The sequence below is a fragment of the Leptidea sinapis genome, chromosome 31, assembly GCF_905404315.1.
Source record: "Leptidea sinapis chromosome 31, ilLepSina1.1, whole genome shotgun sequence".
NCBI classification, from domain to species: domain Eukaryota; kingdom Metazoa; phylum Arthropoda; class Insecta; order Lepidoptera; family Pieridae; genus Leptidea; species Leptidea sinapis.
The window spans coordinates 1732792-1760772 of record NC_066295.1 but is presented as its reverse complement, the minus strand read 5'-3'; the positions used below and the strand labels follow the sequence as shown (position 1 = coordinate 1760772).

The 27981-nt window shown below is 35.4% G+C and overlaps 2 protein-coding genes across 3 annotated transcripts; one reads left to right on the top strand and one right to left on the bottom strand.

Moving 5' to 3' along the window:
* The first annotated feature begins 2 nt into the window (after window positions 1-2).
* Window positions 3-27975, top strand: LOC126974196 (uncharacterized). 2 transcript variants are annotated; one of them, XM_050821642.1, is made up of 7 exons: window positions 67-154; window positions 10884-11063; window positions 17544-17664; window positions 19111-19317; window positions 22256-22492; window positions 24481-24767; window positions 26491-27975. In XM_050821642.1, the coding sequence occupies exons 2-7, from the start codon at window positions 10967-10969 to the stop codon at window positions 26889-26891; spliced, it is 1350 nt and encodes a 449-aa protein (XP_050677599.1). In that variant the 5' UTR covers window positions 67-154; window positions 10884-10966; the 3' UTR covers window positions 26892-27975. The 2 variants fall into 2 exon arrangements, with proteins under 2 accessions (XP_050677600.1, XP_050677599.1); XM_050821643.1 differs by lacking the exon at window positions 10884-11063 and having other exon boundaries at window positions 3-154.
* On the bottom strand, window positions 926-15407 carry LOC126974209 (uncharacterized). Its single transcript, XM_050821662.1, has 6 exons — window positions 15304-15407; window positions 9931-9965; window positions 7879-8145; window positions 4269-4443; window positions 2462-2642; window positions 926-1840 (listed from the first exon to the last, which is right to left on the bottom strand). Exons 1-6 carry the CDS (start codon window positions 15364-15366, stop codon window positions 1569-1571), a joined length of 993 nt encoding a protein of 330 aa, XP_050677619.1. The 5' UTR covers window positions 15367-15407; the 3' UTR covers window positions 926-1568.
* Window positions 27976-27981: the final 6 nt, after the last annotated feature.

Sequence of the window (27981 nt, the reverse complement as noted above, 5' to 3'; positions counted from 1 at the left end):
TATTATGAAAAACATCTAGACATCTGTTACGTAGATAAGTTAATTATTAATATCTCGAAATCCTTAGTTGATTGTTGTTGGTGCATCTGATCACATGTTTGTATATCCTGAATCTTGATCTAGTCGCTAATTACTATCACTATGGATATAAGCGGTATGTAATATTTGTTTTTTATCACACAAATCGTTACGAATGCTGAAGAGTTTTATGGTTTGCACAGTCGGATTTGTATTATTATTATTATTTACAACAGCCAGATATAAGAATTAGTATATACACAGGTTGACATCATAGGTCGACCAATATTAACACCTCTAGCTTACAATCCTTGAATATTTATGAATTCGGAATAAAAAACTGTTACTTAGATCCGTGTGGCTGACGTAATTGTAGCTGATACTATATGTAATTATCTATCGTCACTCTGTGGTAATACGATAAATTTAAAATTCTACATGCATGTTGACCCTTATTATATCTACAAAAAAGATTTTCATGGAAGATTTCGTGGCCTCGTCTATCCTCCAAAGCCATGGTATAAAAAATTTTTAGCAGGCTATATAAGTTGACTTGACAAAAAACATACTTTCATTCAAGTCAAATATTTAAAGTCCGATTTTCAGGCAAAACACATAAATATAGTCAAGTAGGTATATACAAAATAATATAATTATAACAATGTTTATCAAAGTTTGTGATTAAAACATTATCATCATAAACATATCATATTATATCATCAATCATATAATAATCTACGAAAAATTTACGATTTATTAGGCATTTTAAGTAATCCGGTGATAAAATTTTAATTCTACTCTTTCTTCAAATTGAATTATTCTCCCGCTTTTGCAACTGGATAATAGCTTCAGATCAAGTAAAACACCAACTAACTAATTATTATTATATTTTTTAATTTGATGCTGATATTTCGATAGTAACCGTCATAATAATTATTACAATGTTAAAGTTCGATGATATAAGTTTAAAAAAATTTAAATGTGCGGAGGAACGATACAATATATTGCTCCTCTGCACATAATCACTAAACACAACGCACCCCTTGATCCCTGGTGTTGCGGATGTAATGGGCGGTTGGCTCGCCACTTCCTATCACGTGAGTGTCTTGCCCGCTTGTCCCCTCATATAAAAAGACATTCCAAAAGGTATTCAAGTACGGGGGTGGCCAACCAACGGGCAAAAACCTTAACCAATACAAGGTCGCTCCAAGAAGTCTGTGAACTGGGCTGAGCTGAGCTGGGCTGGTTGGAGTAACCGGCAATTACTGCACGCAAAATGGACCCATGCTAGTGGTTTAATTGCGGAAACAGGAGCCCCTATACCATACCATACCAAGGTATTCAAGTATGATGGGATACCACTTTGACTCTTTTTGCACAAATATTCCTTAATTGACGTGGGTACGTGGACGTGGACGGAGTCGCGGGCAAAAGCGAGTCGAATATATAGAAATTGGCCAGAAATATTTTGTGTATCTTCTATTTCTGAACAATTTTTAAATAAAACAATCATCGTCCTTTGATTGATATTGTATATAATACAGTTATTATTAATAGAAATTTTGGTAAGCAGAATCAATAAGTGGACTATTAACAAATTGCTTCTTAAAGTCCTGATCGTCATACAACATGTCGAAATTTTCAATCGTTGCATTGGAGAGTTGCCATGCCACGATCAGCTTGCAAGACGGTGCGATCTCTGACCCAGAACAATACTCTAGCGGTAGATCTTCTAAAACGTCTTGCCTTGGGTAGTACGTATAGTCAGATAGGATTCGAGTTCCACACTCCATTGTATTCTCTGCTAAGCTCCTCACAGTACCTACAAGAAAAAAATTTATGGAAATATCTGTTAAAAGTACTCAAAATATTTTATTGTTATTACGTCTATAATTTCACATAGAAAACAATACTTTTAAGAATAGGTATAAGATAACTAGGCAAATACAAGAGACATTACCAATTACTGAGAATCAGAAACACACACGCTATCCGCAGAGTAATGCAAAGCTTTGGAGAAAAGCTTAAAAGATATCTTTTGCATGATAATATATACTTAGTCTGGCCATAAATACTGTTACAATTAAAAATAAACAAAATATTACTCTTGAATTTGGAATCTGTCGTTTTATTTGAGATAGGAAGCATTTAACAGTGTTTTGGTACCAGGCGATCATAGTTGAAGAAGATATTGTCTTATTTATGACGCGAGTATACTTTAATAAATTCTGCGTATTACGTATTACTACATAGACGCCATGAGAACATAGGTATGGTAGCGGTGATAGTAATATCTTTCATAGCGGTTGAAATCATGTGTCGTCCTAGCAGCATGTACCAGGACTTCATATGCGGTTTGGAGGTTCATGCATAATGCAGGTTTCACTTCTGACATGTGTACTTTGCACGCACGCATATTTATTTGTTTTGATTGTTTTCTTACCTGCGTTGCACGTTTCGTTTACAATCCTTTTCGGCACTGAGAGATATTGTTCGAGGCTGCTGTTAAAATTACTTTTAAGGCAGAAGTAATCGTCTTCTTGATAAATAGACCGTCTGCGTGATGGTATGGTCTCATATTTAATTATTGAATTAAACGCACAAGGATCACGTATAGATTGTATCTAAAAATGTCATAAATGATTAAAAATTTACAAAAACAATGAGTATTTCAAGTTCTTACGTTTTTCTATAAGCTGCATTGATTATAATTACACTAACACAATGTTATTTACACCTTATTTACATGCTTTGAGATGAACTAGATTTTAAAATATTAAACTCTTGAAATGAAATCAGGATTGATTTTAATTGGTGAATTTTCCAAAATTTCAATTAAATTCGTCCGCAGCTATTTTAAGAAGAATTAAAGCCAAAAATATCTGTAAAATTAAACCATTAAGGTCAGGTGGGGTAATGGAAACATACTTCATTTTTTATATTTAATCACTGTATTAAATGACCTGTAATTAAGTTGACAGACACAAGATATTATTCTTCTTTAAGTCGGCTTTCTAGTATCGAGTGAATTTTTAAACTAGCTATATTCAAGTGGTTTAAAAATTATAAATCGTTTAGGCTGGTTCTGATGTTTCACTTTCCCGGTTTTTGGGGTAAGGGTATGTTTTTCGTTTTGGAGTTCTTTTGTAAGCATCGTCACTTATTATAACTTCTGCACCTGTTACCAGTTAATTTGCGTCAAGTCTAAACGCATTATTTTTAACAAGAATAGATAAAGCAAAAAATTCGGTAAATGCGTTACTATTGGGTGACTCTTCTTATAATATCTGTGTCAGCTTGCGTGGATGTGCCAGCTTATTGCGACTTTGTCGTTGCTGAAATTTGGTTGACATATAAGGGCACATCAACGGGTGCTTGGTCAGAATTTTAACAAGTTCCGTAGGATTAGAAGGTGATGTTTTGTTTCCATTCCCGTAAAAGATCTTGTTTAAACTGGTTTTCTGGGACTGCAAGTTTGTTTAATGGATAAATTCCTACTTTTCTGAAACCAACTTTTTTATGTTAGTATTTAACAATACGACTATTAATTGTAAGTAATACTATTCTAATATATTAAAATAATAATTATACGTTATCAAAAAACGGATTCTTGAATCAATGGGCACAAAATATCTGTAAGTACCTATACGTATCTCTTAAAATGTTGATGACCCCTGATATCGGGAAAGGGAAACATATTATTATGTTCCACTTGACCCAGCTATGGTAGTTGCCGTTACCCCGGTAATGAATTCGTAGGTTATGTTTTAAATCACATTGAATTTTCTTATTTACAGCATAGTTTACTCAAGTTCAGTTATATAAGACGAAAATAATACTTATCTACCAATACTGGAAGTCTCCGGTCTTAAAGTTTCGTCATATAACATCACACTACTTATAGGCGTCTAACTCGAGGTTTTGTAGCGCGCCAACTGTTTTTTGTTTTTGTCAAGTAGGTACCTTCTTTGTTTTTGTTTTAGAACTAAATCTTAATTACTCCTTTCTCTACCGACAAATCACAGAGCAACAGTCTATAGTTCTAGACTTATAACCACTGTTTACCTTTCCCCGTAGACGGGCCGTAGTCCCGTACCCAACCTGGCCTTACCCAGAAAAATCGTAAGATTTTCAAATCATTAAACATACTTACCTATTGAGAGTTTTATAAATGCCGCACATTTATCCGAGGGCTAGGTTTTAGTGTAAATAATAATATAATAATAGCGAAAAAAGCTAAATGTATGTACCTCTTGTCCAATACATCGTGGCGTTGAAAATATTTCACTAAATAGATTAGTGTTCGATTGTGTTGAGACTGGATGCTGTAATAAACCATTGCATATACTCCAAAAGCCATCACGAATAATATACGTTTTTGGAAGTCTTCCCATTGTAGTCAAAGATAGTGTTGTTACACCAGACCTGTAATTTTTCATTCGATAATATTATGACTCTTATGATAATTTGTTATGACGCTAAAACAATCTAATTTAAAATGATTATTGTTATTATGAAATTACCATTCATGAGAGGTACCTATCACAGACCGATTTATTAACTATAACTAAGTATGTTCAGTGGTTGTTTCGTTTTTCATAATTAGAGGCCGACCGCAAAAAAGTCGTTTGTTATTGTAAACACCTTAGACGTATGCAAGTCTAGCTCTCGTAATGGTTCTATTCCAGCTCGTATGTACCTACCTACCTATTTAATAATAATAATTTTGACACACTTTTTACACTAATTATCTTGCCCCAAATTAGGCATATAATATAGGATTCGAGTTCCACACTCCATTGTGAATACAATAGAAAGCTCTGCTAAGCTCCTCACAGTACCTACAAGAAAAAAAATTATGGAAATATCTGTTAAAAGTACTCAAAATATTTTATTGTTATTACGTCTATAATTTCACATAGAAAACAATACTTTTAAGAATAGGTATAAGATAACTAGGCAAATACAAGAGACATTACCAATTACTGAGAATCAGAAACACTCACGCTATCCGCAGAGTAATGCAAAGCTTTGGAGAAAAGCTTAAAAGATATCTATTGCATGATAATATATACTTAGACTGGCCATAAATACTGTTACAATTAAAAATAAACAAAATATTACTCTTGAATTTGGAATCTGTCATTTTTATTTGAGATAGGAAGCATTTAACAGTGTTTTGGTACCAGGCGATCATAGTTGAAGAAGATGATATTGTCTTATTTATGACGCGAGTATACTTTAATAAATTCTTACTTAAACATACATAAATTACATATTAAAAATCCATGACTCGGAAACAAACACCCATATTCATCATATAAATGTTTGCACCTACCGGGATTCGAACCCGGGACCTCTAGCTTAGTAGGTAGGATCGCTTACCACTCGGCTATACAGATAGTTTCTACTTTTTGTATTATATTATATATTTATATTAATGAACTATGTCTAGTATGTTTTGGTCTTTCAACGCATTCCTTACTATCTGCAACGAATGTAGGTTTGACAACGAAAGAATATATTTAAAATTATGAATACATACCTATTTATATTATAAAAAAAGTGAGCAATTTCGATGCAACGCAAGATGCAAGCAAGATTACCTAATACTTGGTATAATAAAGGTCGGAACGCATTACAGCGGCGCTGCGCTGCGCGTCGCTTCACGTCGCTAGACGGTACCTACCGCACTACAAGCGCGAGCAACATTACAAGATGGGCGATAGTGACGAGGATTAGGTCATTATTTCTTTATTGTGTGAGAAGAACAACCTATTAACGGATGAGGAAAAAAAAATAAGATTTCAAAGTCAAATAACCCTTTTTACAATTAGCCTAAAGGCCGGAACGCATTACAGCGGCGCTGCGCTGCGCGTCGCTTCACGTCGCTAGACGGTACCTATCGCACTACAACTGCAGTAAGCGGCAGCTCGCGTCATTTCTATAGCAGTTTGTGTGCGAGCAACATTATAAGATGAGCGATAGTGACGAGGATTATATAATTATTTTTTTATTGTAAGCAGAAGAAGAACCTATTAACCGATCAGAGAAAAAAATTAGATTTCAAAGTCAAATAAATTTTTTTCAATTAGGCAATTAACCGTCAAAATATTCTCTCGGAGGCAACTCTGACGCGACGCGCAGTGCAGCGCCGCTCTAGTGCGACATGTTCCATACAAATTGGTTGAAATAATATTATGACGCTTGGTGCCGCGCAGTGCAGCGCTGCGCAGCGACGCGCTAATGCGTTCCGGCCTTTATACTAGCTAGGTACAGTTTTAGGTAAAGACTACAACCCTAATGTCGTCAGAAGACGCAAGAGTCACGCGATAGAAAGAGAGGCAACTTCTAGGTGAATAAAAATATAGGTTAATAGCGCTGTGCGATCTGAATCGCATCTTATTGCATGGCAGTTAGAGTCCCTATTTCTTTAATTAGTTTTGCAGGGTGAGTACTTCTGTACTTGTACTATTACGTCATATTGATTGCTATATGTATACGTACGTATAGGTAGTCGCTAATTCGCGACGGAAAGGCGATACCAGCACCAACATCCTTAATTTTTTGTTTGTCAATGATAAATACTAATATTTCCAGCCTTGAACTCTAAACATACCTAGCAAATTATATGCATAATTTATTTCCGATATTTAAGGAAATTGTATATCATTGTTTGCCAATCTTGGAACAAAACTTTGTCTAAGCTTTTTGCTCCCATCAGCATATTTAAAGAACTTGTTTTCTTAATTTTATATTATATAAATTAACAGATTGTTAATTATTATTGTTTTAGACATTATTCTGTTTTAAGTAACAAATGGTAATCGAAGAGTTTATATTAAAAAGTAATAATAAAATGCTCCACTGTTTTCTACAGTTGTACGTTGGTGTGACTAATTTAAGCTTGTAAGAAAATTCATCTAAGATGACCCTCGCTGGTGTCCCCCACCAATGTTTTTAGCTGAAGAAATAAAGATTTAGAATAATTTGTGCATAGCATTTTAAATCAACACTTGGGCATGAAAAGAGTTGGGTTTTTAGAATGCTCACTGATGTACAAAAACAGATGAGACTGAACATTTCGCGAGCTTCTTTGGATGAAAGGTGGCTTAATCATTATGATGCAGAAAAAAAAAAACAGTCTACAAGTGACTCATTTACAGCCCCTTAGAAATTTATGTCGAGGTGAGTGTGAAAAAAATAACTGAATACCGTCAAATACTTCACAATCAAAACGATTGGCCAGAGGGTTTTTTATTTAAATGGACTCTAATTTTTCCGAATATACGAGAAGTAAACAATATTTTAACAAATAGTTCTAAGTTTGGAATTTTAATAGTGATTAGGACTACTTTGATAAATATGATTTGATCTTGCATTAACTTACCTACTGGATGTTTCCAAATGGTATGGATATCCTCAAAAGATTAGAATACTTTGAATGCAGCCAAATATTCATTGAGTCGTCTGGTGTTGCTACAAAGTTTGAGCGCCTATGATCAAATACCGGAGGAGGACCTTTTATCTTCTATCAAGTCCTCTCGAATGGAGTAATGTGATCTTTTTTCAATTTGAGAAAATTGGCAAGGTAAACCACGAAACGAACCCCATTTGTGTTATCACCAGTCTCCGTCAGCACTACCCTTATTGACTCGCGATAAAGTAAATCTAGCTCGCTTTTTATCCTTATGAAAGGCGGAGGTTCGGCAGTGTCTAAAAAGTGGGTAAAAGGCACCGCCAGAGTGATTCCTCTGGAGTTACAAGAAAGTATTAATGATGTGACCACTTACCACCGGCGTGATTCTGTCCTTTTATTCTATAAAAAATAGTGTAAATATAATTTAAATGATACGCTACCTTCCATTGACTATCGAATCTTTGAGCACACGTTCCCGTTTCTCTATTTTACTTATTTGCTGTCTCAACGTTTCAGCGAGATCATTGGCAGTTTGGAGAGTGGTCTCGAGTTTTAACTTCAACGTGTTTGTGGAAATTCCATCAAACATCACCTTAGACTCGTAGTATTTTGGATTTCCTTCGGGATACGGATTAGGTAGTTTCACGTTTCCATCGCCGTAAAATAATTTTTCATCATTGCTATCAATACCAATTCGATCTTGTTTGCTGTTTAACAAATTTACAATGATAAATAAATTTACTCAGAAAGAAGACAAGTATATGTATCACTCGGCCGCGAAGAAGATTCCGTAGTGACAAGATAACAAAAATAAAGAATTTAAATCAAATGATACTTTTGTTATTAATAAATTTAATGATATCCTTTTTATAAATGACGTACGCTATATAGATCTCCGATTTAGTACTCGAATTGGATTGTTAATTGGAAAAATATATCAACCTATATGATTTCCAAATTTACTACTAATTTAAAAGACTTAATTTTGTACAACATTAAAAAAGCTTATCACCAAAGGTGCATATTTTATAATTTGTAGCCAATTATATTGTTGTTTTTCTCTTTATTGCATTTTAATTTCTAAACGTGTGCGTTTCGGTAACATTACTATTCCATGCATAAATAAAATCAAATTATAATTAGATCAAAAAATGACACTTACCTACCAATGTTAAAAGGTTAAGCTTTAATAAGAAAAATGGCAAGAAACTCATTGCTATTCTTGTAAATAAATAAAAACAGCTTCATCATTTTACAATAATTGTTTAATTTGTCCTTACTTAAGTGGATATATTTTGTAAAGTATTAGTAAGCCAATCTTACACCTACTATTATTTATTTCGAATTTCACGTGTCTCCAAATAGAATGCTTGCAAGAAGGGACGCATGGCTGTTCATTGAGGCGTGGTGGAACTTACATAATACTTATAGTAGTGCAGTAGGAGAATGATGGCGGAATAAATGGCACAGAAATGAAATCTTTGTCATTTGTGTTATTTTTGTGAAGTCAGTTTGAGAAAATAGAGCTGATTTTTTGTGGCAGTGGAAAGGTCCCCTCCTCCCAGGAAGGCTGGGGAAAAAAACTCTTTTCGATAACATTTTAAAGGTGGATTCTGAGGTTTTGCCATGTAGCAAAAGTGAATGAAAGTAGATTGATTGCACAAATTGGTAGAGTTAAATTCATTTTTTTTTATCAGAAGTTGCATTATTAAATCAGTTTGGGTTTAGGATCTACCACCATTAGGTACGAAAACATTATATTCCTCAGAACGAAGTAAAATGGGTACAAGAAACTTTTGCAGGTAGGTTTTTGTTCTATTTTACATTTTTTTTAATCCTGACGGAGATCGCTTTATTCTTAATATCTCTCATCTATGGATGTTTTGACTTTTGGGATAAGTCAACGATTGGAATTGGAAAACGGCGATTTTTAAGAGTCGAGCACTGACGAATGGTGGACTTAATTGTCTTACAACACCATTTTTATGCCGATTTTTTTCACATACCTAACTCAAAAAGTAAATATTTATAAGAAATAAGTGCTTATAATTATAACCCAATTGGGTTGAAGCGAAAATAATCGCGAAAACTCGCCCCGTGACACTTTATCTCGACTACTCGTCGTTGCATCGTCAGTTAAAACCATAGAACAGAAAAAACTAGGTTAAAACGATGTTTTTGATAAGTTATTTTGATGTAAATGATTATTGGTGATGGTTGATGGAAGAAGCAAAGGCTGTACCCATCGAATTTATAACCCGTAGCCTTAAAGGGCGAGCGTTTTCACATACAACATTAGGTCTTCGCCCGCTCACCCCTCGCTCATTGTTTAAATTGTGAATATACAGGAATTAGAAGTCTACTGAGTTATAAGGTCGATACCTGTAGGTACCATTGTCCCATGGCAAGAATGACAAACATGAAATGAATCTTAAGGAATTATGAAATGAAATTGCAACAGATACAATATTTAAAGATCAAATATAATTTACTATTCTCGCTGCACTGGAGTTAGCCAATCATTCACCTGTAAAGATATTGATAAAATTTAGCAATTTATAACTAATATACATACGTATTTAAATATAATTGAAGCGTCTGTAATATGAAGAATTCAAATTCAAATATTTTTATTAAAAAAAAAAACAATAAGCAATCTAGGGACGCCCGAAAGCAGCGAAGATAAAGCGGAGGACCTCCAAATTTTGATATATCGGTAGATCGTTTATTATAAAGAATTACACAGAGCGACGCGTTTGGACTCTGGTGGTACGCGAACACTGTCTGCGGAGTGCCGACTGCCGATATTTTTAATAAAACAATTTATTTTTCCTAAAACACCCGATGCTCTCCTTTTTCTCCATCGTTGGCTACCGAATAAGTATTGAACGATAAATAGAGAAACCGCACACCTTGATTAATTTCTAATGTTCCTCTGTTGTTGCAAGAAAACGTGGACGGGGATGAAATTCTCAAGACGACACACAATCCACCACCAGCAAATGGCATGGGAGACAACAAACAGTAAACACATCCAAAAACTCAAGGCCGATCAAAGCCACTTACATACCTATTCAAAATTACACAAAATTCTCAACATTTGTCACACTGTATTTTGTTAGATAGATCACGAGAGATATCGTTAACTAACGCCCTATAATAATTTTATCATTTATTTCAAATTCATCCCGAGAATCCACTTAATATATTTATTAATTGACATATTCAGAATTAAATAACAGGTTGGTACGGTTGGACTTCCCGATGATGATGGTAAATTACTATACGAAAGCGTGCACCGTATCCAGTGAGCCAGGGGGCCTCCTAAAATCGATATTCGATATTTTTCTACTTACCTACTTTTTTTTACATCCGCAAGTTTTGTATTATTTATTCAATTTTAAATGGTCATATTATATTCATTACATATTTTTTTAACATTTAGGGGAACATGGGTATCAGTGGATCACGGGGAACAGTGAATCATTTGATATAGTTCTGTATCTATAGCACCCACACATACACGCGATGGTTTCAATAACTCTCTTCCATATCCCGCGCGGCCCAACTAGTCACAATCTTTCCATCATAGCGGGAGGACGCGCGATAGCGCATCAATCATTAGGTAAGTACGCAAAAAATTTTTTACGTGCTACTTAAAATTGTCTTACTTCAAAGTTACTTGGATTTTTTTTATTAAATGCATTTCTTCTTTATATATATGTACTCAATCGTATAGAACCGTACTGAGGTTCAGGAAAAAAGCAAATTATTTTAATGTAAAAAATATTATTTGTGTTTTTGGTACTTGGGTTACAGTGAATCATGTTGTTATGGGTTTCATTGGATCACGATCCATTGTACCCCAAAGAGCTTCGATCTTCAAAGTACTTTTTTTACAGGTTAAAATGCCACGTATTCGTAAGCTTCAAGCGTAAGGCCCATACGAGATGGCGTTGCTAAATAATATGCAGGTTCCACAAAAATGGCATGAAACCAAACTGGTAGGTATTAAATGGCTTTAGGAAATGACATCCTGATCTAAGCCTAAGAACACGTGAAGGTTGAGCCGTGCCACGTCTTTTAAACCGCCATAACGTAAAAATGTTTTTTGACATTTTAGAAAACGTTATGTCCAGAGAAATTGTGTTTGGAAACGGAACCAGGGTTTTCAATTTTGACTAAACCAACACCATGACAGTTCAAAATTCAGCCAAAGTACTCGCCCCCAAAGGCCAAAAACAGGTTTCCAAAGTTAGCAGTGAAGAGCGCGGAACACTAGTAACTACATGTTACATAGTCAGCGCACTGGGTAATACTCTGCCACCCGTAATGATCTTTCCAAGGGTCCATTTTAAGCAACACATGATAAATGATGCACCACCTGGCACTTTAGGACTCGCAACATAATCTGGCTGGATAAATGGAGAATTATTTGCAATGACATTACATCATTTTATAACTCATACAAATTCAAGTAAAATTAATCCCAGCCTTTTAATACTGGACAATCATGAGTCGCACATTTGTATTGAGGCACTAAATTTAGCCAAAGAAAATGGGGTGACAATTATTACCGTCCCACCGCATTCAACCGGTAAAATGCAACCTCTAGACGTTGGTGTTTTTGGGCCATTAAAAACTGCCTACAAAAAGGCTGTTGACAGCTCGATGATGCGCAATCCAGGGAAAACATTCTCAATTTATGAAGTTGCTGGGTGTGTTAGAGATGTCCATTTGAAAGCAATGACGCCGGATAACTTATGCAATGCCTTTCGCGAAACAGGGATTTTCCCTTTCAACAGAGATATTTTTACTGGCGAGGATTTCGCACCCAGTGAAGTTACCGACAGACAACATGAAGATATTTTCAGAGACGACAATGACGAGAACAGAACAAGAACTCCTTCAACAACAATTCTGCCTTTAGAACTATCATCGGCAATTGTTCATGACCAAACATCGTCTTTGGCCAACCCTCAAAATACATTATCTGCAGAATTTGCCAAATCAGCTACGAAAGATATTAAAACCTTAAATTACTTCGAACTGGTGCCATTGATATCTCCTTCAGAAAATATTTTCATTCATCAACTATTAACTGAACCAGCTTCTTGTACACTAGTCAAATAATTACCTGTGAAAACACATTGCACTGCATTTAATGGTGCAACGCCAACTTCTAGTACATTTATAGACTCAAATGCACAAGCTAGGAAATTCATTAGTCCTTTAGAATTTCGTGGCTTAACAGAAGCTGATCCTAGAAAAGGTAGTAGAGCAGCAAGACGAAAAGGTAAAACCATGATTTCTACAGATACACCCGAAAAAGACAAAAATCTAAAAAAGAGCAGAAGATATACATTAGCGAAAAAAGACTATGATACAGGCTAAAGCTGTTATGAAAAGAAAAGTCTTAAATAATAGCTCTAGTGAAGAAGGCGAAGAAATGAGCATCTATTCGGAAGAAGAACCTGTGTTTGAAGAGGTTGTTTCTAGTCATTAATCCTGATAAATTGCCAAGAGAAGGGGACTTCGTATTAGTATTATTTAAAGTGAAGAGTAAAAATATTTATTACATTGCAAAAGTAATAGGAGAAAAGGGTGGAGAGACCGAGGTCAGACTTAGGAAATCAGTCAAAAACTCAAACAAATTTCACCTGCCTGTTGTTCCAGATCTTGCCACGGTCACATTGCTCGATATTTAATTGATATTGCCTAAACCTGGGTATACTGAGAGTACAAAAAGGACTCAAGGTCTATATTATTTCGACGTTGATTTTACAAACATAGATTTACGTTAAGTTTTAGTTTTCTTTTCTGTTCTAAATATGTTCAAAACTTTGAGATAGGCCATAAGATTAAAAATTGATCGCATAATATTTAATATTGATTTATTTTTGGATGCCTTATTTGTTCATTTTTGTTTTACTGTGGCCTAGATTAAAATTTTTGTAGTTTGAAATATCTACATTTTTTATGTTATGAAACCTATCTTTAGTTACTTTCTAGATTTATTGATCTTTAAGACTATTTTGTGATTTAGAAACTTTATAGACTGATTGAAAACAGAAGCTATGACTAATTATTATATCTTTTTTACTAATAAAGAGATTCATTTAATAAAAACAAGTTTTATTGATTTTTAAATACTTCTGATTCAGGGTGCCCCATTTGATCCATTGTAGCCCGAACCCTGATTCTTTGTAACCCGTGCATGGGCCACATTGGGTCAATTCCCTGCACTAGAAAAAACTATCATATAAAGGATACTAACCTATAAAATAGGCATTTTAGGCACGTATCCCAAAGATTAGGAATGCCTTAGCATATTACAATAAAAACCTTGGTCAATAAAGAAGAAACTCAATCGAAAACATCAGTACAAAAAAAAAATGATCCACTGATACCCATGTTCCCCTACATTATGTGTAAATTATACCAAATTGGTGGTGCAGAGCCTGACATGGTCCTTAGCGCCTAAACTATGTTTTGACTTTTGACACTTAACAGCGACATAGCACAGATAATGTTTAGGTTTGAACATATTTCATTCACACTAACATAGTAAAAAAATCAAAATATTAGTCTATGGTAACGATAAACGATAAGGAATTCGAACATTTGTTAGAGTAGGATAGTTGCGATATATTCGGAGTATTGTCGTATCGTTCCGAATGTATCGTTGTCGATTTTGCGAGTAGACCTCCAGCATCGGAGAGTCCCATCGGTCCGATAGCACGTGCAGTATGCTGTTGGGACTGTCGCGCATGCGGCGCATGGTAGAAGCGCACCGCTTACGCATGATAGCCGCAAAGCCATCTATGTCAGCCGGAGGCGTTGCAGTAGCGCGGCAGTCCCATCAGCACCCGGAACGCGTTATTGCATTGAACTCGCAGATCGCTGTATGTCCGCAGTGTATGATTAACTCACAGGCTGTAGGTGTATAAGGATTAACAGTGCGCTTTGAAAAGAGCAACTTTGACAGTCCCCGTCCACCGTGAAATACTGCGGGCCAACATGTTGCATCGGACAAACAGCGCTTAATAAATACTTAAATTGATTTACTTTACATACACAATTCCTATAAGCAATACAATGTAGCAACGCCGATAAAAGTCCGACAATCCATAAACTCCAGCCGACAGAAAAAGCGGGGTTTCGTTCCGAATTTCCAACAACGGACCACATACCTACAAGTAATGCAACAAGTGATAGAGAAATACAAGGAGTTCAACAGTCTCAACACTATAGATGGCTTTTATCTATTACACTTTGATATGATTTTTCATGATGCTATTTGGGTAACTCTGATTAAATATGAAATAGACGAAAAGTATATAGGACTACTAAAAAGCATCCACAAGGGAAGCGTAAGCCAAGTCAAACTAGAGACACGAGTACGGACTATACAAATCTGTAGAAGAGTGAGACAAGGAGATCCTCTATCACCCGAGTTGTTCATAATAGTAATGCAAAACATTTTTGATACCTAATCTCAAACTGGCAGTAGGATGGGATTCAAATCAATCGAGATCGACTTACTCACCTAGATTCGCGGATAATGTTGTTCTATTTGGAGGCTATATGGCGGTATACGGAGGTATAAGGCTGACCAAAAAAAAAGAACTTCTTTACAATCAAAATGAGGAAGTTGATTTTAAAATGAATAAAACGAAAGTTTTGACAATAAAACTTAACCTACATATACCTAGCTGGACCCTGAAGGAAGAATCTGGCGATTATTGTATCGCAGAACAGGTGATATTGTATATTAATTTGGTGTTGCATATGCATCTCATTTCGGTTTTCTCTAAACCTAACAAAGTTCCCACATTCATCGTATTGAAAATAATACATCTTACCCAATCACAAGATACGCGTTGGCACAAAAACAATGTCACAACCAGGATCATGTAGGTATACATGATTCTAAACGTTGAAGGTAAGGGGAACTGTTATTTCGAGTTCAATTCCTACCGCCACAATATTTGTAAAACAATAACTGATAAGCGATTCTTGCAATAGAAAAGAATCGCTTAACAATTGAAACAATCGATTCATTTCTTTTAGCTGGTAAAATAAATGTCACGGTCAAGAGGAATATACCCTACATAAATATTGGTATCAATATAACAATATAACGCATTGCAAACATTTATTAGAATATAAATGCCCGCTTGCGACTTCGCTCGTGTATTTTTCATTTTCGTGGCAAACACACGGGTTGAATCTACTTTTGGGCGGAACCCATATTCATTCCCTAAAAACAAAAGTAACACAAGTTCCTTATACTTCGAGCTATCTGCCAGAGAAAGTCTCGTTAAGATCGGTCTACCCGTAGGTGTAGATTTAGTACTTATGTATTTATATTCTACCTATCCTGTAGGTATACACACCTACACGTAGTACATGAGTAGAGATAGATACGTACCTACCATATGGTAATGTAGTAAGGTTTTAGTGGCGTGGTAGTTATAGCCGTGTGGAATAAAAGAGGAAAAGCAACTCCAATTTAAGGTAAATAAGGTAATGAAAGGAGTGGACGTCTTCCGGCTGATGATGATGATGAAAGTAACGGAAGTGCCAAGACGTAACTGTCTAAAGGCCGTACCAACGTTTTTTCATTCAAGATTTGAAGATGTAACTATCAAAAACTTGATAGTAAAATGGCAAAAACAGTTGAGCCTACTTTGGCTTATTGTATCAAGAACTTCTAAGAGATAGTATCTAATATCTTGAATAATATAGTAAAAAATTACAAATCCAAGTCCATAAAGTGAATCTAACCACCAGGATATGTCGATGAAAACGGATTTTTTTATGAAAGAATAATATCTCGCCTTAGATACTTTTGTAAATAATCATTCCTGGACTTAGATTTCAGCCAAAATCCGTTGTATCGTCACATATAATCCGATTAGATACAATCGTTGTACCTACCAAACACGACACATCAATAATTATGATTATAATATAATGGACTTACTTACTCGAAATTGCGGATTATAGCTATCTCACTTTCTCCAAGGACAAGGTTCACCGCCAAATTTATGGGTAGCTTAGGGAATTTTAATTATGACGTTTAGAGGATACCATATTCTTTAAAAGTGACCATAAACTATTAAGATCGGGGCTAAGTGTCAGCCACTTGTGCTTGTGTGGATCGAGCTTTATGCCCCAACGCTGAGAGTTAAAGAATAGGGTTTTGTTAACAACCTTCTCAAGACTCGTATTTTGGTACACCTGTGCTAATCTGTCACCTTTTCACAAAAATATTGGTCAGTCACTCCGGGGAGCTCCAAGAATCACTGAAGTCGGATAATGCCCAGGTTGTATTCTGCTGAATAATTAAAAACTTTAAAAAGACTTTGAACATAGGCTAGGTTGATCTGCTAGTTTAGATTTTACCACCATAGCATTTTCTTACCAAGTGCGTCTCTTGTATATACTGCAAGTCCTGAGTCATCTCTTAAAATACGCGTCATGGTTTTTGGTGTTATATTCCTAGCTAAAATCTTTTGCTTTCGGGCAAGATTTGTTCGACTTCTTTCCTTCACTGCTTTGATCGCCCTTTTAGTTCAAACATTACCTACGTGAACGGCGCTGTCACATACAGAGATGATTTCATTGTAAGCTAGATCAAAATAAAATTAAAAATTACTTACATCTACTGATATATTTATAGATCTCTTTATTCCATTAAATTTGAGTGAATTCATATGAAATATTTTTAATAATATAACAAAAGAAAAATCAACTAAAATAAGCTTATAAGAAATTGTTTAGGTACTAATAAATAAAAGTAATTTTGACTTGAGTCTACTCGAAAGGTACAAAAGAAACTAACAACGTTACCGCTTCTCGGGTCACCTGGGCAATTCCTTTATGAGGATTCGTGCCAATAGACTCCAAGGACCCATAGTCCCCATCCCAAAGGAAATAAATATGTACTTATTCATCACCAAGGGATGTCTATTTCTACCGCTTTAGATCATCAGCGACTTGAGCCAGTGCGAATGTCTAAAAATTTAGTTAAATTAAAAATTTAGTTGCTTATGCTTTTCTTTGGATTGGCAAATGATGATCACTTACAATGTTTCAGTGGAAGAAGTTCTAGATGGATTGCTAAGTCCTGAGGCCTACGATACACCATCTGATGATGTTAAAGTGGAAGATTTGGAGATGTCGCTACCGCAATGGTTCGATGAAAAGAAATTTAACCAGTAAGTCATTCCTCAACACACCTATAGATTATAATACAGTTTAATTTTTATAAGAGGGTAAACGTGCAATGAGACTCACGTGATGGAATATGCTGAGGCAACCACCAATTGATATCCGCATCACCAGGGGTCAAGTGATACGCCAGCCTGATATTCCTTTAAGTAGTAGTTACCTATGCTCTAATCTTCAAGGTCTCTTACGGCCGTTCCCAATATACTAACTACAGATAGAGATAAATTGCTACCTTCTACTATCAGTAATTAGCTGTCAATAATCTGAAGCTGTCTCAATATACCCGATAAGTCATTCTTATCGCCTTATATTGGGACGCGTGAATTATTCCATACAACCATCTATCGCTGGTAAGCTATACGTCCTCCCAATGACAGACAGCGTGTACGGATAAGGTGAGTTACCGTCGTTACAAAGTGGCTGGGCGAGGCAAGAAGTTATTGTTAGACTAGTGTCATTGATAAGTTCAGTATTTGTTATAATATTTAGTCATAAATTTAGGTATTTCGCTATAGAAGAAGAGCACAATTGAGTATCCATACGGCTAACCTGATGGTATGTGATCACCGCTGCCAATTCTCTCATGTACTACCAGAGGAATCACAAGAGTGTTGCCGACCTGATGAGGCATCCAATTAATGATAACTATATTAATTTCAAAACTGAAAACATTAGTAGCAGATGAAGATCAATTTTTGGCGAGTGTTTCAAATAAATCTGTAACATAACGATATAAAACGAGAATAGACTTTAAATCTATCTAAAGAATCAAAATGTGAGATCTAAACATAAGCATATTAAGTTGAGAAAAGTCTTCTTATTACCTCTCTCGATTTTTTTAATGAAAATACGGGACGAGACGAGCAGGACGTTAAGATAATGGTAATTCATACGCCCTGCTCATTACATTCCTGTGCCGCTCAGGATTCTTGAAAAGCCCAAAAATTCTGAGCGGCGCTACAATTGCGCTCGTCACCTTGAGACATAAGGTGTTAAGTCTCATTTGCCCAGTAATTTCACTAGCTACGGCGCCCTTCAGACCGAAACAGTAATATTTACACATTACTGCTTCACGGCAGAAATAGGCGCCGTTGTGGTACCCATAATCTAGCCGGCATCCTGTGCAAAGGAGCCTCCCACTCGATTACTCTTTATTCTGTGGCTAAAACGTAAGCGCATCTCGTTGGCGCGCTCGGTGTGACGTAAATGACGCACCGTGGCCATGGGATCGACTAATCCAACTGAGCTAACATCACGATTACTTTAAGGAAACTCATATATATATATAATATATTTGCATGTTTATGTTATTGCACTTATTTGTCGTCTACTAAAACATGTTTCATCACTGGCCTTAATAAAGCAAGGATAAAGTAAGTAGCTTAGAGCAGATAGCTTATTATTTTACACTAAATATATTTTCTTGCTTTCAGAGGTCGTCGATTCTTCTGGGATTTCTGTTTCGCCTTTGCTGGCAGCACTATGATGGGATTTATAGCGGTTCTATCAATACCCTCAATCATTCAAGTATTGGTTCAAACTCAGAGATCCAACTCAGAATATACATCATACAAACGATACCTCTCCACCCATCTCCATATGCTCTCCTGGTACTCTTATGAGCTGAAGCCAGGGTCAAAGTGAGTCTGAAAATATTATAAATTAAATAGTTTTAGTCATAGTCAGCACATTGAAAGCATATTGTGTACCACCAGTTTCTCTCTTTAACTATTTTACCGGGTCCGGGGTCTCTAAAATGGTTGATAGATCGATGACAGCGATCCAAAATTATAACGCTACTTGAGAAAGGGTGTAGCCAATGTTATGTGTCCCAGAGGCTAAATGTGAGTCGTTTGACTATCCAGAGATTTCGTCAGTAGAAGGCTTGGGTCTGAAGGAAAACCATGCACAGAAGCTTGAGATCACCGCTTCCTGGTGAACCAGGCATTGAGAAATCGCAAATCTTCTTATGTCAACTTCAAAAAGACTAGAGGAAGTGAGAGGTGTGCGAACTAGCTTATGGACTTTCAGGAGGAGGATTCTCCCTGCCAATATATGCAGTCGCCGTCCAGCCCGTGGTCATAAATTACTCCGCGAGCACATAGTTGCTAGACTTAGCTTCGTTCGAAGTTGTGCGACGTGGACTCAAGAGGACTGGGGTAGAGTATTACTCTTGGATGAAGGCAGAATATCACTATATGGTGAGGACCACGCCGGCGAGTACTGCGAAGGTAAGGGGTACGTTTCGCAGAAAGTATACTTACTTTGAAGAAATAACCCCTATTGGTAGAGGCTCAGTTATGTTTTGGGCAGCGATTAAAGTATTGGACCGTACGGAGTTAGTCTTCATAGAAAACGGCACTTTGAATGCACAACGGTACGTACAACCCGCATTAACGGTTCTTGGAAATAATTTGATTTTTGGGACAATAACGCTCGCGCTCACAGTTCTGGTGATGTGGAAGCGTATATTCAAGAGGTAGGGATTCGTCGTTTGGTTTGGCCAGCTCGAAGTCCCGACCTCAATCCCATAGAGTTCATTTGGGATGTTATAAAACGAAGAAGAGTAAGATCGGTGCAGCCCGCACCGCAAAACATCAGGGAGCTAAGGAATGTAATTGCTGCGCAATGCGAACGTATTCCACAAGAAACAATCAAAAATACTCGTAGCGTCGATACCATGCCCGGACGAATACAAGCTGTCAATTTAGTAAGTGGGGCCACACTCAATATTAAACTTTTTTATGTTTATGTTAAAAAAAACTATTTTAGCCTGCTTTTTAATTTAATGAACAGATACTCAAGTAGCTGTTTAGACTCTGGAATCACTTTTAATTAATATCATCGAAATGTAATGACGAAATTGACAGAAACTACTTTTTTTGCTTATTTATTTAAAGTATTATGATGATACAAGCTACTTAGAATTATGAAATAATCTGAAGATTCCAGTGAAACAGGTTATTTACCGAGGAGACCGTTTTTTTGCAAAAGAGTGTATTAAGTTACAGCAGTACTGGGCCTAACGTCATACCTTAAGTTTTGGTAGTCTGGATGTTTTTGTTATGGAACAGGAAGACAAACGACCACACGGTGATGGTTGGTAAGTGATCACCGCTGTCCACATTCTCTTCGAACGAGAAAGGGAATCACTGGAGCTTTTAGAAAAGTGTACGAGCTTTATTGAAGCTACCAATACCTACTCCCACAGTGAGATCTATTATTAAAAAGCGAATAAAAACTTTTAATTTTTAAAACCCTCTTAGCATGTTCCCCAATCAACATTAAGATTATTTTGGCTTCAAACTATTACTGTCGCCAAAAATTCTATACTGGATGGACAATGCCCTGCTTCCCCAAGGATGTGTGGTATCACCTATACTATGTCTTCTGCATATTATCAATGATATGTTGGATGCCTCCAACATGTATTGTTAAGCGTATGACATTACTGTAGATCCCGTTTATAGCGGCCATGCAGGTTGCTCGGGAAATCGTCTATCAGTGCCTGAGGAACTTGTTACCTTAACCTAACCTCTGAAATATTAAGTTTCTACATTAACCACTTAAGAAACCCAAGTTGTTGTATCACCGACTTGTTGTAAAACCGACAACATTCCCCTTAATTCAATAATCAAATAAGTCGATGAAACGAAAAAGCCACACTAAAAAGAGACAGACGCATGAATTCATAAGATTTAACGTGGGAGAAAAAGAGGTAGGAAGCATTATACAGTGTATTGGTACCAGGCGGTCATAGTTGAAGAAGAGACTGTCTAATGTATGTCGTGATGACCTTAATATATTTTGCGCAATGTGCACGACGTATTACTAAATAGACACCAGGGTCCAGGAGAATATATATATGGTAGATAGTAATGTCTTCCCTAGTGGTTGAAATCATGTGAAATCCTAGTAACATGTACCAGGACTTCATATGTGGTTTAGAGGTTTTACCATAATGCAGGTTTCACTTCTGACATGTGTACTTTGTACGCACGCAATTTTTTTGTTTTGGTTGTTGTCTTACCTGCGTCGCACGTTTCGTTTACAATCCTTTTCGGCACTGAGAGATATTGTTTGCAGCTGCTGTTAAAATTACTTCTAAGACAGAAGTAAAAGTCTTCTTGATAAATAGACCGCCTGCGTGATGGTATGGTCTTCATAATTTTTGAAGGTTTCACTTCTCACTCGTGTGAATTGCTCAATTTTTTTTGTCAAGCCTGTTAGTTATATATATTAAAATTAAATTTAATAATATTAAATAACAGTAATTTCACATTTTAAAAATTGAAACGTGGAACCACACTTTATAGTTTATATGGTTCTCACATTTTAAATTTATTGTTAATTAGTTTAATCATTGTCTTGCAATAAATATTAGACTAGTAATAATTCCATATTAAAAAATACTTTAATTATAACTAACTTACACACTTTGCATGCTGTACAGTAAGAAATATATTGGGGTCTGGTTGGGATTGATAAATAATGTGAGGTTTCCACAATAGTTGTTTATGTTTAAACTATTCACAGTTCTTCAGGCAATATTTAAATGTTCCATCTTGTATATTTCAGATCATGGCGTTCATTAGAAACAGTCCGAAAACGTCATTTAAGAGCTGGTACAACAGCCAGGTTGAAGAATCAGGGGACAGTTTCTCAAAGAGATTTGTCCCTTACCATTTTTGGCTTCATGGGGTTTGCCATGCTTAAGCCAGACGAATTTCAAATCACTCAATTGAAGGAGGGTGATCTGGACGCCTTTGTACATTTTTGGGGAGTTATTGGATCTATGCTGGGAATTAAAGACAGGTAAGTTTTTTCACAAACACTAACATTTTGATTTCAACCGTCCCTGACGTAGGTATAGGTACCTCCGTTTAGTTTTCGAATACAGCTTTTTCTTGTGTAAATCTTATAATATTTTTTTAGCTTTTCTCATTAAAATAAACTCAAGACAACCACAGCTGGTGCGGTTTCCGTATTTCCAATAATATCCACTTCTGAGTTTTGGTTAGAGCCGTTTTAACCAATTCTTAATGGGCATTAATTAATTATATTATTTTTAATTTAATTCACGGTTTGTATACAAATTGATAGACATAATATTTTGACCATATTTAGTCTTCGCTTTCGGTTCTGGATGGTCGTGTTTTTTTGACGATGGGTAACAATTCTAAAGTGGCATTACTGAATTTCCCTGCTGTTTAGTTGATTAGATTAAAACATTAAGCTGAAGATTATTTAACTACTCAATTTTGCATGTATACTATCAATTCATTCAACTCAAATTAGTACATAATATGTATTCGATTATTATAGAACCCAAATAAACGTTATAATAAATAGTATTTTATGTGATACCTAAAGAATTAAGAGTGACAACCCTAATGCTCTAATAAAGAGTGGAGAAGTATTATCCTGGAATAAACAATAATACTTCTTTAGCGATCCTATTTTATTTAATTTGTTTATTAATGACCTATGGACAAATATCCATCATTCAGAATGTTATTTATTTGCGGACGATTTAAAAATTGCCAGATGTGTGAATTCTATAAGCGACTCTGAAAAGCTTCAGGAGGATTTAAATAGATTAGCTTACTGGTGTAAATGTAACCTTATGGTATTAAATGCTGAGAAATGTTTTCATCTGAGATTTTCAAGAAAAAGGCTAAATAGCTGTAAAGATATAGTGTACAAAATAAGTGATACACCTCTTACGCAAGTTGAGCAGATTCGGGATCTTGGAGTGATTTTGGATAGCAACCTAAGATTTGACCAACACATAAATAACATTACTTCCAAGGCTTTTAAGATGCTTGGGTTTGTTCTGCGGAATACCAAGGAATTTAAAAATTCTGAAACAATGATTGTACTATATAATGCGCTGGTGAGAAGTTGCATTGAGTATTGTTCTGCTGTTTGGAACCCTTATTATAACAAATATATACAACGCGTTGAGAGTATCCAAAAAAAACTTCTAAAAATTATTAGCTTTCGCCTAAAAACGAGACATCTCAACAGCTATAGTAGCAGGCTAGCAAATTATAAAATGATATCCTTGGAGGATCGTAGGCAAATCCATGAACAGATATTTTTATATAAAATTATTAATGGGATGTTGGATTGACCGCAGCTATTGAGCAAGACAAATATTCACATGCCAACTAGAGCGCCTCAACTGGCAAAATATAAACCGTTTATACCTGATCGAGCAAACTCTAATCTCGGATTTAACTCCCCACTGAATAGGCTGTTGCGTCAATACAACACTATAATGTCAAACAAGCGATCTATAGATGTTTTTGGAGATACAGTAGCACAATTTAAGAGAAACCTGACACTCTGATTAATAAAATGTAATGACTTAATTTATACTTAATTAAAAACGGATTGACAAAATATATTGTACCTATATAGTATTTTAGTGATTATATTGAAGTGACTGTATTGTGGCTTGTAATGATTTGTGGAATAAATTTATCTTTTTATATTGTTTTAACATGTTAGCGTTATAGGACTTCAATTTACTTTTATATAATTAACAACTAAATTGTTTGTATGTTAATGTGCATGATGTGTTCACCTGTAATTGCAGGAACACGATTTTTGAAATTTATGATACAATCTTATGAATTGTCTTGTGTATTGTGTTGGTCGACCTTGAATAAATAAATAAATCCTGCTATCCTGGTCAAAAGAGAGTTTAATTTGAGGAGTAGGTACACCGAAAAGCTAGCTACGTGTGGCCTAAATATCTGTGATGCACCGCTGACTAAATCCAATTGCTGTTTTAGGTACAATATCTGCCGAAAAACGTACGAAGAAACGCATCAGATTTGCCAAGTTATTCTTGACAAAGTATATACCCCCTGTCTAACAAACGTGCCAGAGTACTTTGAACACAGCGCTCGAGCCATGACACTAGGTGCATCAGCATATTTCTCAAATATTGAAGCGAACTTTGTAATTTACAAAACTAAACATTTAGCAAATGTGCCCGGATATATTTACACCGAGGTTGACAGATTAGTTCTACTGAGAAAGTTGAAGAGGTTGCAGGGTGGTAGATCTGATGATTTAGGTAAGTAATGCATTGTGAGGTTAACATGATTAATACTCTTTAGACAATTTGTTATGTTTTTAAAGTGATCCCTTCTGGGATTAATTACACAAATAAAACTGCAAACAAAATTTTATGAACGATGCGGGACTCGAGTTGATGACCTGCTCAACCCCAATATTTGTATATTATGAAATTGACTTGAGATGTTGCTCTTGCGAATCTAAACAATTTGTAAAGCCATTACTTGAGAGTTGAACAAACCATACAAGATTTTATATCTAATCGATACGTCACTCGAACGGTTGGCTCAATAGGAATGAGCGCTCGCACGGAACGCGAGAGGTCGCGGGTTCGAGTCCCGCATAGTTAATAAAATTTTGTTTTCAGTTTTATTTGTGTCATACTTTTTAGATTGAGCTTAGTCTACCTCAATTGTACCCAAGTGTTTATTCAAATATTCTAAAGCGTTTTAGGAGCCCATCATCTTAAAAACTAAAATTACCTACCATTCAAAATAATAAAAATAAAAGTATTTGAAATGCTTGGCTGTAAGGCCTGATGTTCTATTCTAGCTCCATTATTACAATTTATTATAATAAGATATTTATATACTACATTCTCAGACATTTATGTGATAAATATACAATTAGTGGGTAACTCCTTTGTTCCGCCGCTTTATACTTATAAGTTACAGCGCTGTTTCGACGTCTAGTCTTCGGTTTATGTTCTAAAAATATATAATATTAGATGTTGACGCACAGCAATTTACAGCATTGATGAAAATTTAACTAAGTAATAAAATCATGTCATGAGAACACAAAAACACGCGCAACTGATTTCTACGTGACATGCCTAAGCCCTAAATACGTGTACCGAGACGCAATTCAACGAGCCGGTACGAGGACGCCGCGGGCGGGAGGTGGATGCCTCTCTTTCCTTCATACTGCATCCCATCGTTGCTCCGGCTAGTCACAGAGTTAGCTCACTGTATGAAATACCTGATTATTACATTGTGTTTATAAGATCTGGTTTTCCATGTGAGCGTTTGTAATCACCAATATAAAATAGCATCAGCACGGCAGCTGAAACAGCGTTATAGTATTATGTATGTAAACTGCACGTCGCAGACGCACAGTTTTTATATTGCAATAGGTACAAGCCTCCCATCGTGGACTATGGTGGCTGCAAGTTGATACCTATAAGGGTGTAGAAGATACGGGGGTTGAAACATGTGATATAAATGTTAAATGTGTGATAATCATTAATATTAACACTGTGCAAGAAAATTCTAGAATGATCTAAAGATTTCTAGAATTATTTGGAATCTTTTCAAATGTAAGCCTTATTCTCATCAAATGAAAATGTTTTAGAAAGTTTTAGGATGATCTCGAATTTTTTTATATGAAAATATTGTGAAGTTGTAATAGATTATTAACATTAACAAATAACTATACAATCAAAAGTGACTCAGAGAAGCGGTTATAAAAGGTTTACATATATACAGACGTACGAACACCATCGCGCGAATAGTCAGGGAAGCATAAAAATCTGACGAAAACTCGATTTTCAAATAACGGGGAAAAACCAATAAAACTCCCAATTTTTTAAAATTGTCAAGCGGGAAGTTAACAAACAACTGAACGCGGTTTACATCGAATTTGATGTTTGGCTTACTTTTACATTATTTTGACATTTTGCTCAAAAAATAATAAAAATGCTAATAAAATATTGTTCGTTGCAGGTGTCGATGCAAATGAGTTAGTTCAAAAATGTGGCCTAATATCTAAACAGAACAATTCGTATCGTCTGTTTATGAAAGACTTCGCAACTGTGGAGAACTCGCCTGCCTACAAACAATTACCGTTGATATCAAAATTCCACCTGGCATTTATCCAAATGGCTTTGGCGTTTTATTCCACTTTCATTGGGAGAGCTTTAATCAACTGTTATTATAAAGTTCTCCTTTTTTTGGCTGAATATTTGCCAACTATAGCAATGTGGAGATACGGTTTATCAAACGCTTTTGTAAATATCTTTAAAGAAACGCCCAAGGATGACACACCTCTAAAGCTGAATTCGGACTTCTATAAACATAAAGATGAATCTTGTTACCAGGCTATGCCAGTGTCTTTGAGCAAATGATTTACGAGAAATGACGATGTACCTACTCAGATATTTATTAGATACAATTAATAACTCCAGTTAGTACTAATAGATATTGGCGTGGCAATAAAATACCTTGTAAAAAGTAGTTACTTAATAAGTCTACCTCAATTACACAGCGCGACGACAATATGAGTAACCAAAACTGTGAAATACCTAACCTAGTACCTACGTACACAAAGAGTACAAGGTACATATAATATATTTTGAGTATCTTTTATTTATTTTAAATTTAATAAGCACACTTTAAACTTATTGATATATCTTGCCGAATTTTAGCAGTTTCTTGGTTGCTTATTGATAATCTTCCAAAACTACATTTCGCATAATGATCTTTTATGTAATCCGGAATTTCGGATTTATAATTCTTAAAGACAAAAAGAACATTGACCATTTCCCAGGACCGGGTGTTATCAAGCCGAAATAAGTGAGTAATTAGTATACTTACGTTTGTGGTTCTTGGTTTAACTAGGTTTCATATTCATCACAAAGAAAAAAATCGGGAATACGTTATTTGTTAAGTACAGTGTTAACTCTATACAGCTTACACAAGGGACTATCGAGAGGTGTGTTAAATGGCTAAGAAAAAATAATCTATTTATCTATATCCATCTTATTCAATACTACTATACACGGTGAACCTTTATGGGTATACTATGCTTTGAACCCGACATTCCTTAGGTCTGTATAACTGTGTAAATTAATACTTATAATTATTTGTAAGCAAAATTTTTTACTATTCTAATTTCTATATGTACCTACTACTATATAACTCTGTATTTACTATTTTGTGATTTTTTTATATAAACTGACAACAATTCTATCATTTTTTGTCTATCTGATTTTCTTTATGTCCTTTTATATCGGCGTGCACGATCATCATGAAAATTGGTGTGTAGTTAAATCACGTGAATGACTAATTGATAGGTTATTATATAGTAATGAACGATGATTATATTCGTCCACTTAAAATTGTACTTAATTGTGAATTATAATCTATCATATCTATGTCCTGGAAAATAAACAATTTAAGATCCACTCACACCAAATCTTCGATCTTTAATTTTGT

Bases quoted from the DNA above. Each gene is read 5' to 3' on its own strand.
- LOC126974209 (XM_050821662.1), bottom strand. From the start codon at position 15,366: ATGTATACCTACATGATCCTGGTTGTGACATTGTTTTTGTGCCAACGC. The intron at 8,146-9,930 runs GTAAATTATATT...TTTGTTAAACAG, and splicing joins ACTCCAGTGCAGCGAGAATA to CAAACAAGATCGAATTGGTA. The intron at 2,643-4,268 runs GTACATACATTT...TGACATTTTTAG, and splicing joins CACGATGTATTGGACAAGAG to ATACAATCTATACGTGATCC.
- LOC126974196 (XM_050821642.1), top strand. From the start codon at position 10,967: ATGGTTTCAATAACTCTCTTCCATATCCCGCGCGGCCCAACTAGTCAC. The intron at 17,665-19,110 runs GTAAGTCATTCC...TCTTGCTTTCAG, and splicing joins GATGAAAAGAAATTTAACCA to AGGTCGTCGATTCTTCTGGG. The intron at 22,493-24,480 runs GTAAGTTTTTTC...TTGCTGTTTTAG, and splicing joins ATGCTGGGAATTAAAGACAG to GTACAATATCTGCCGAAAAA.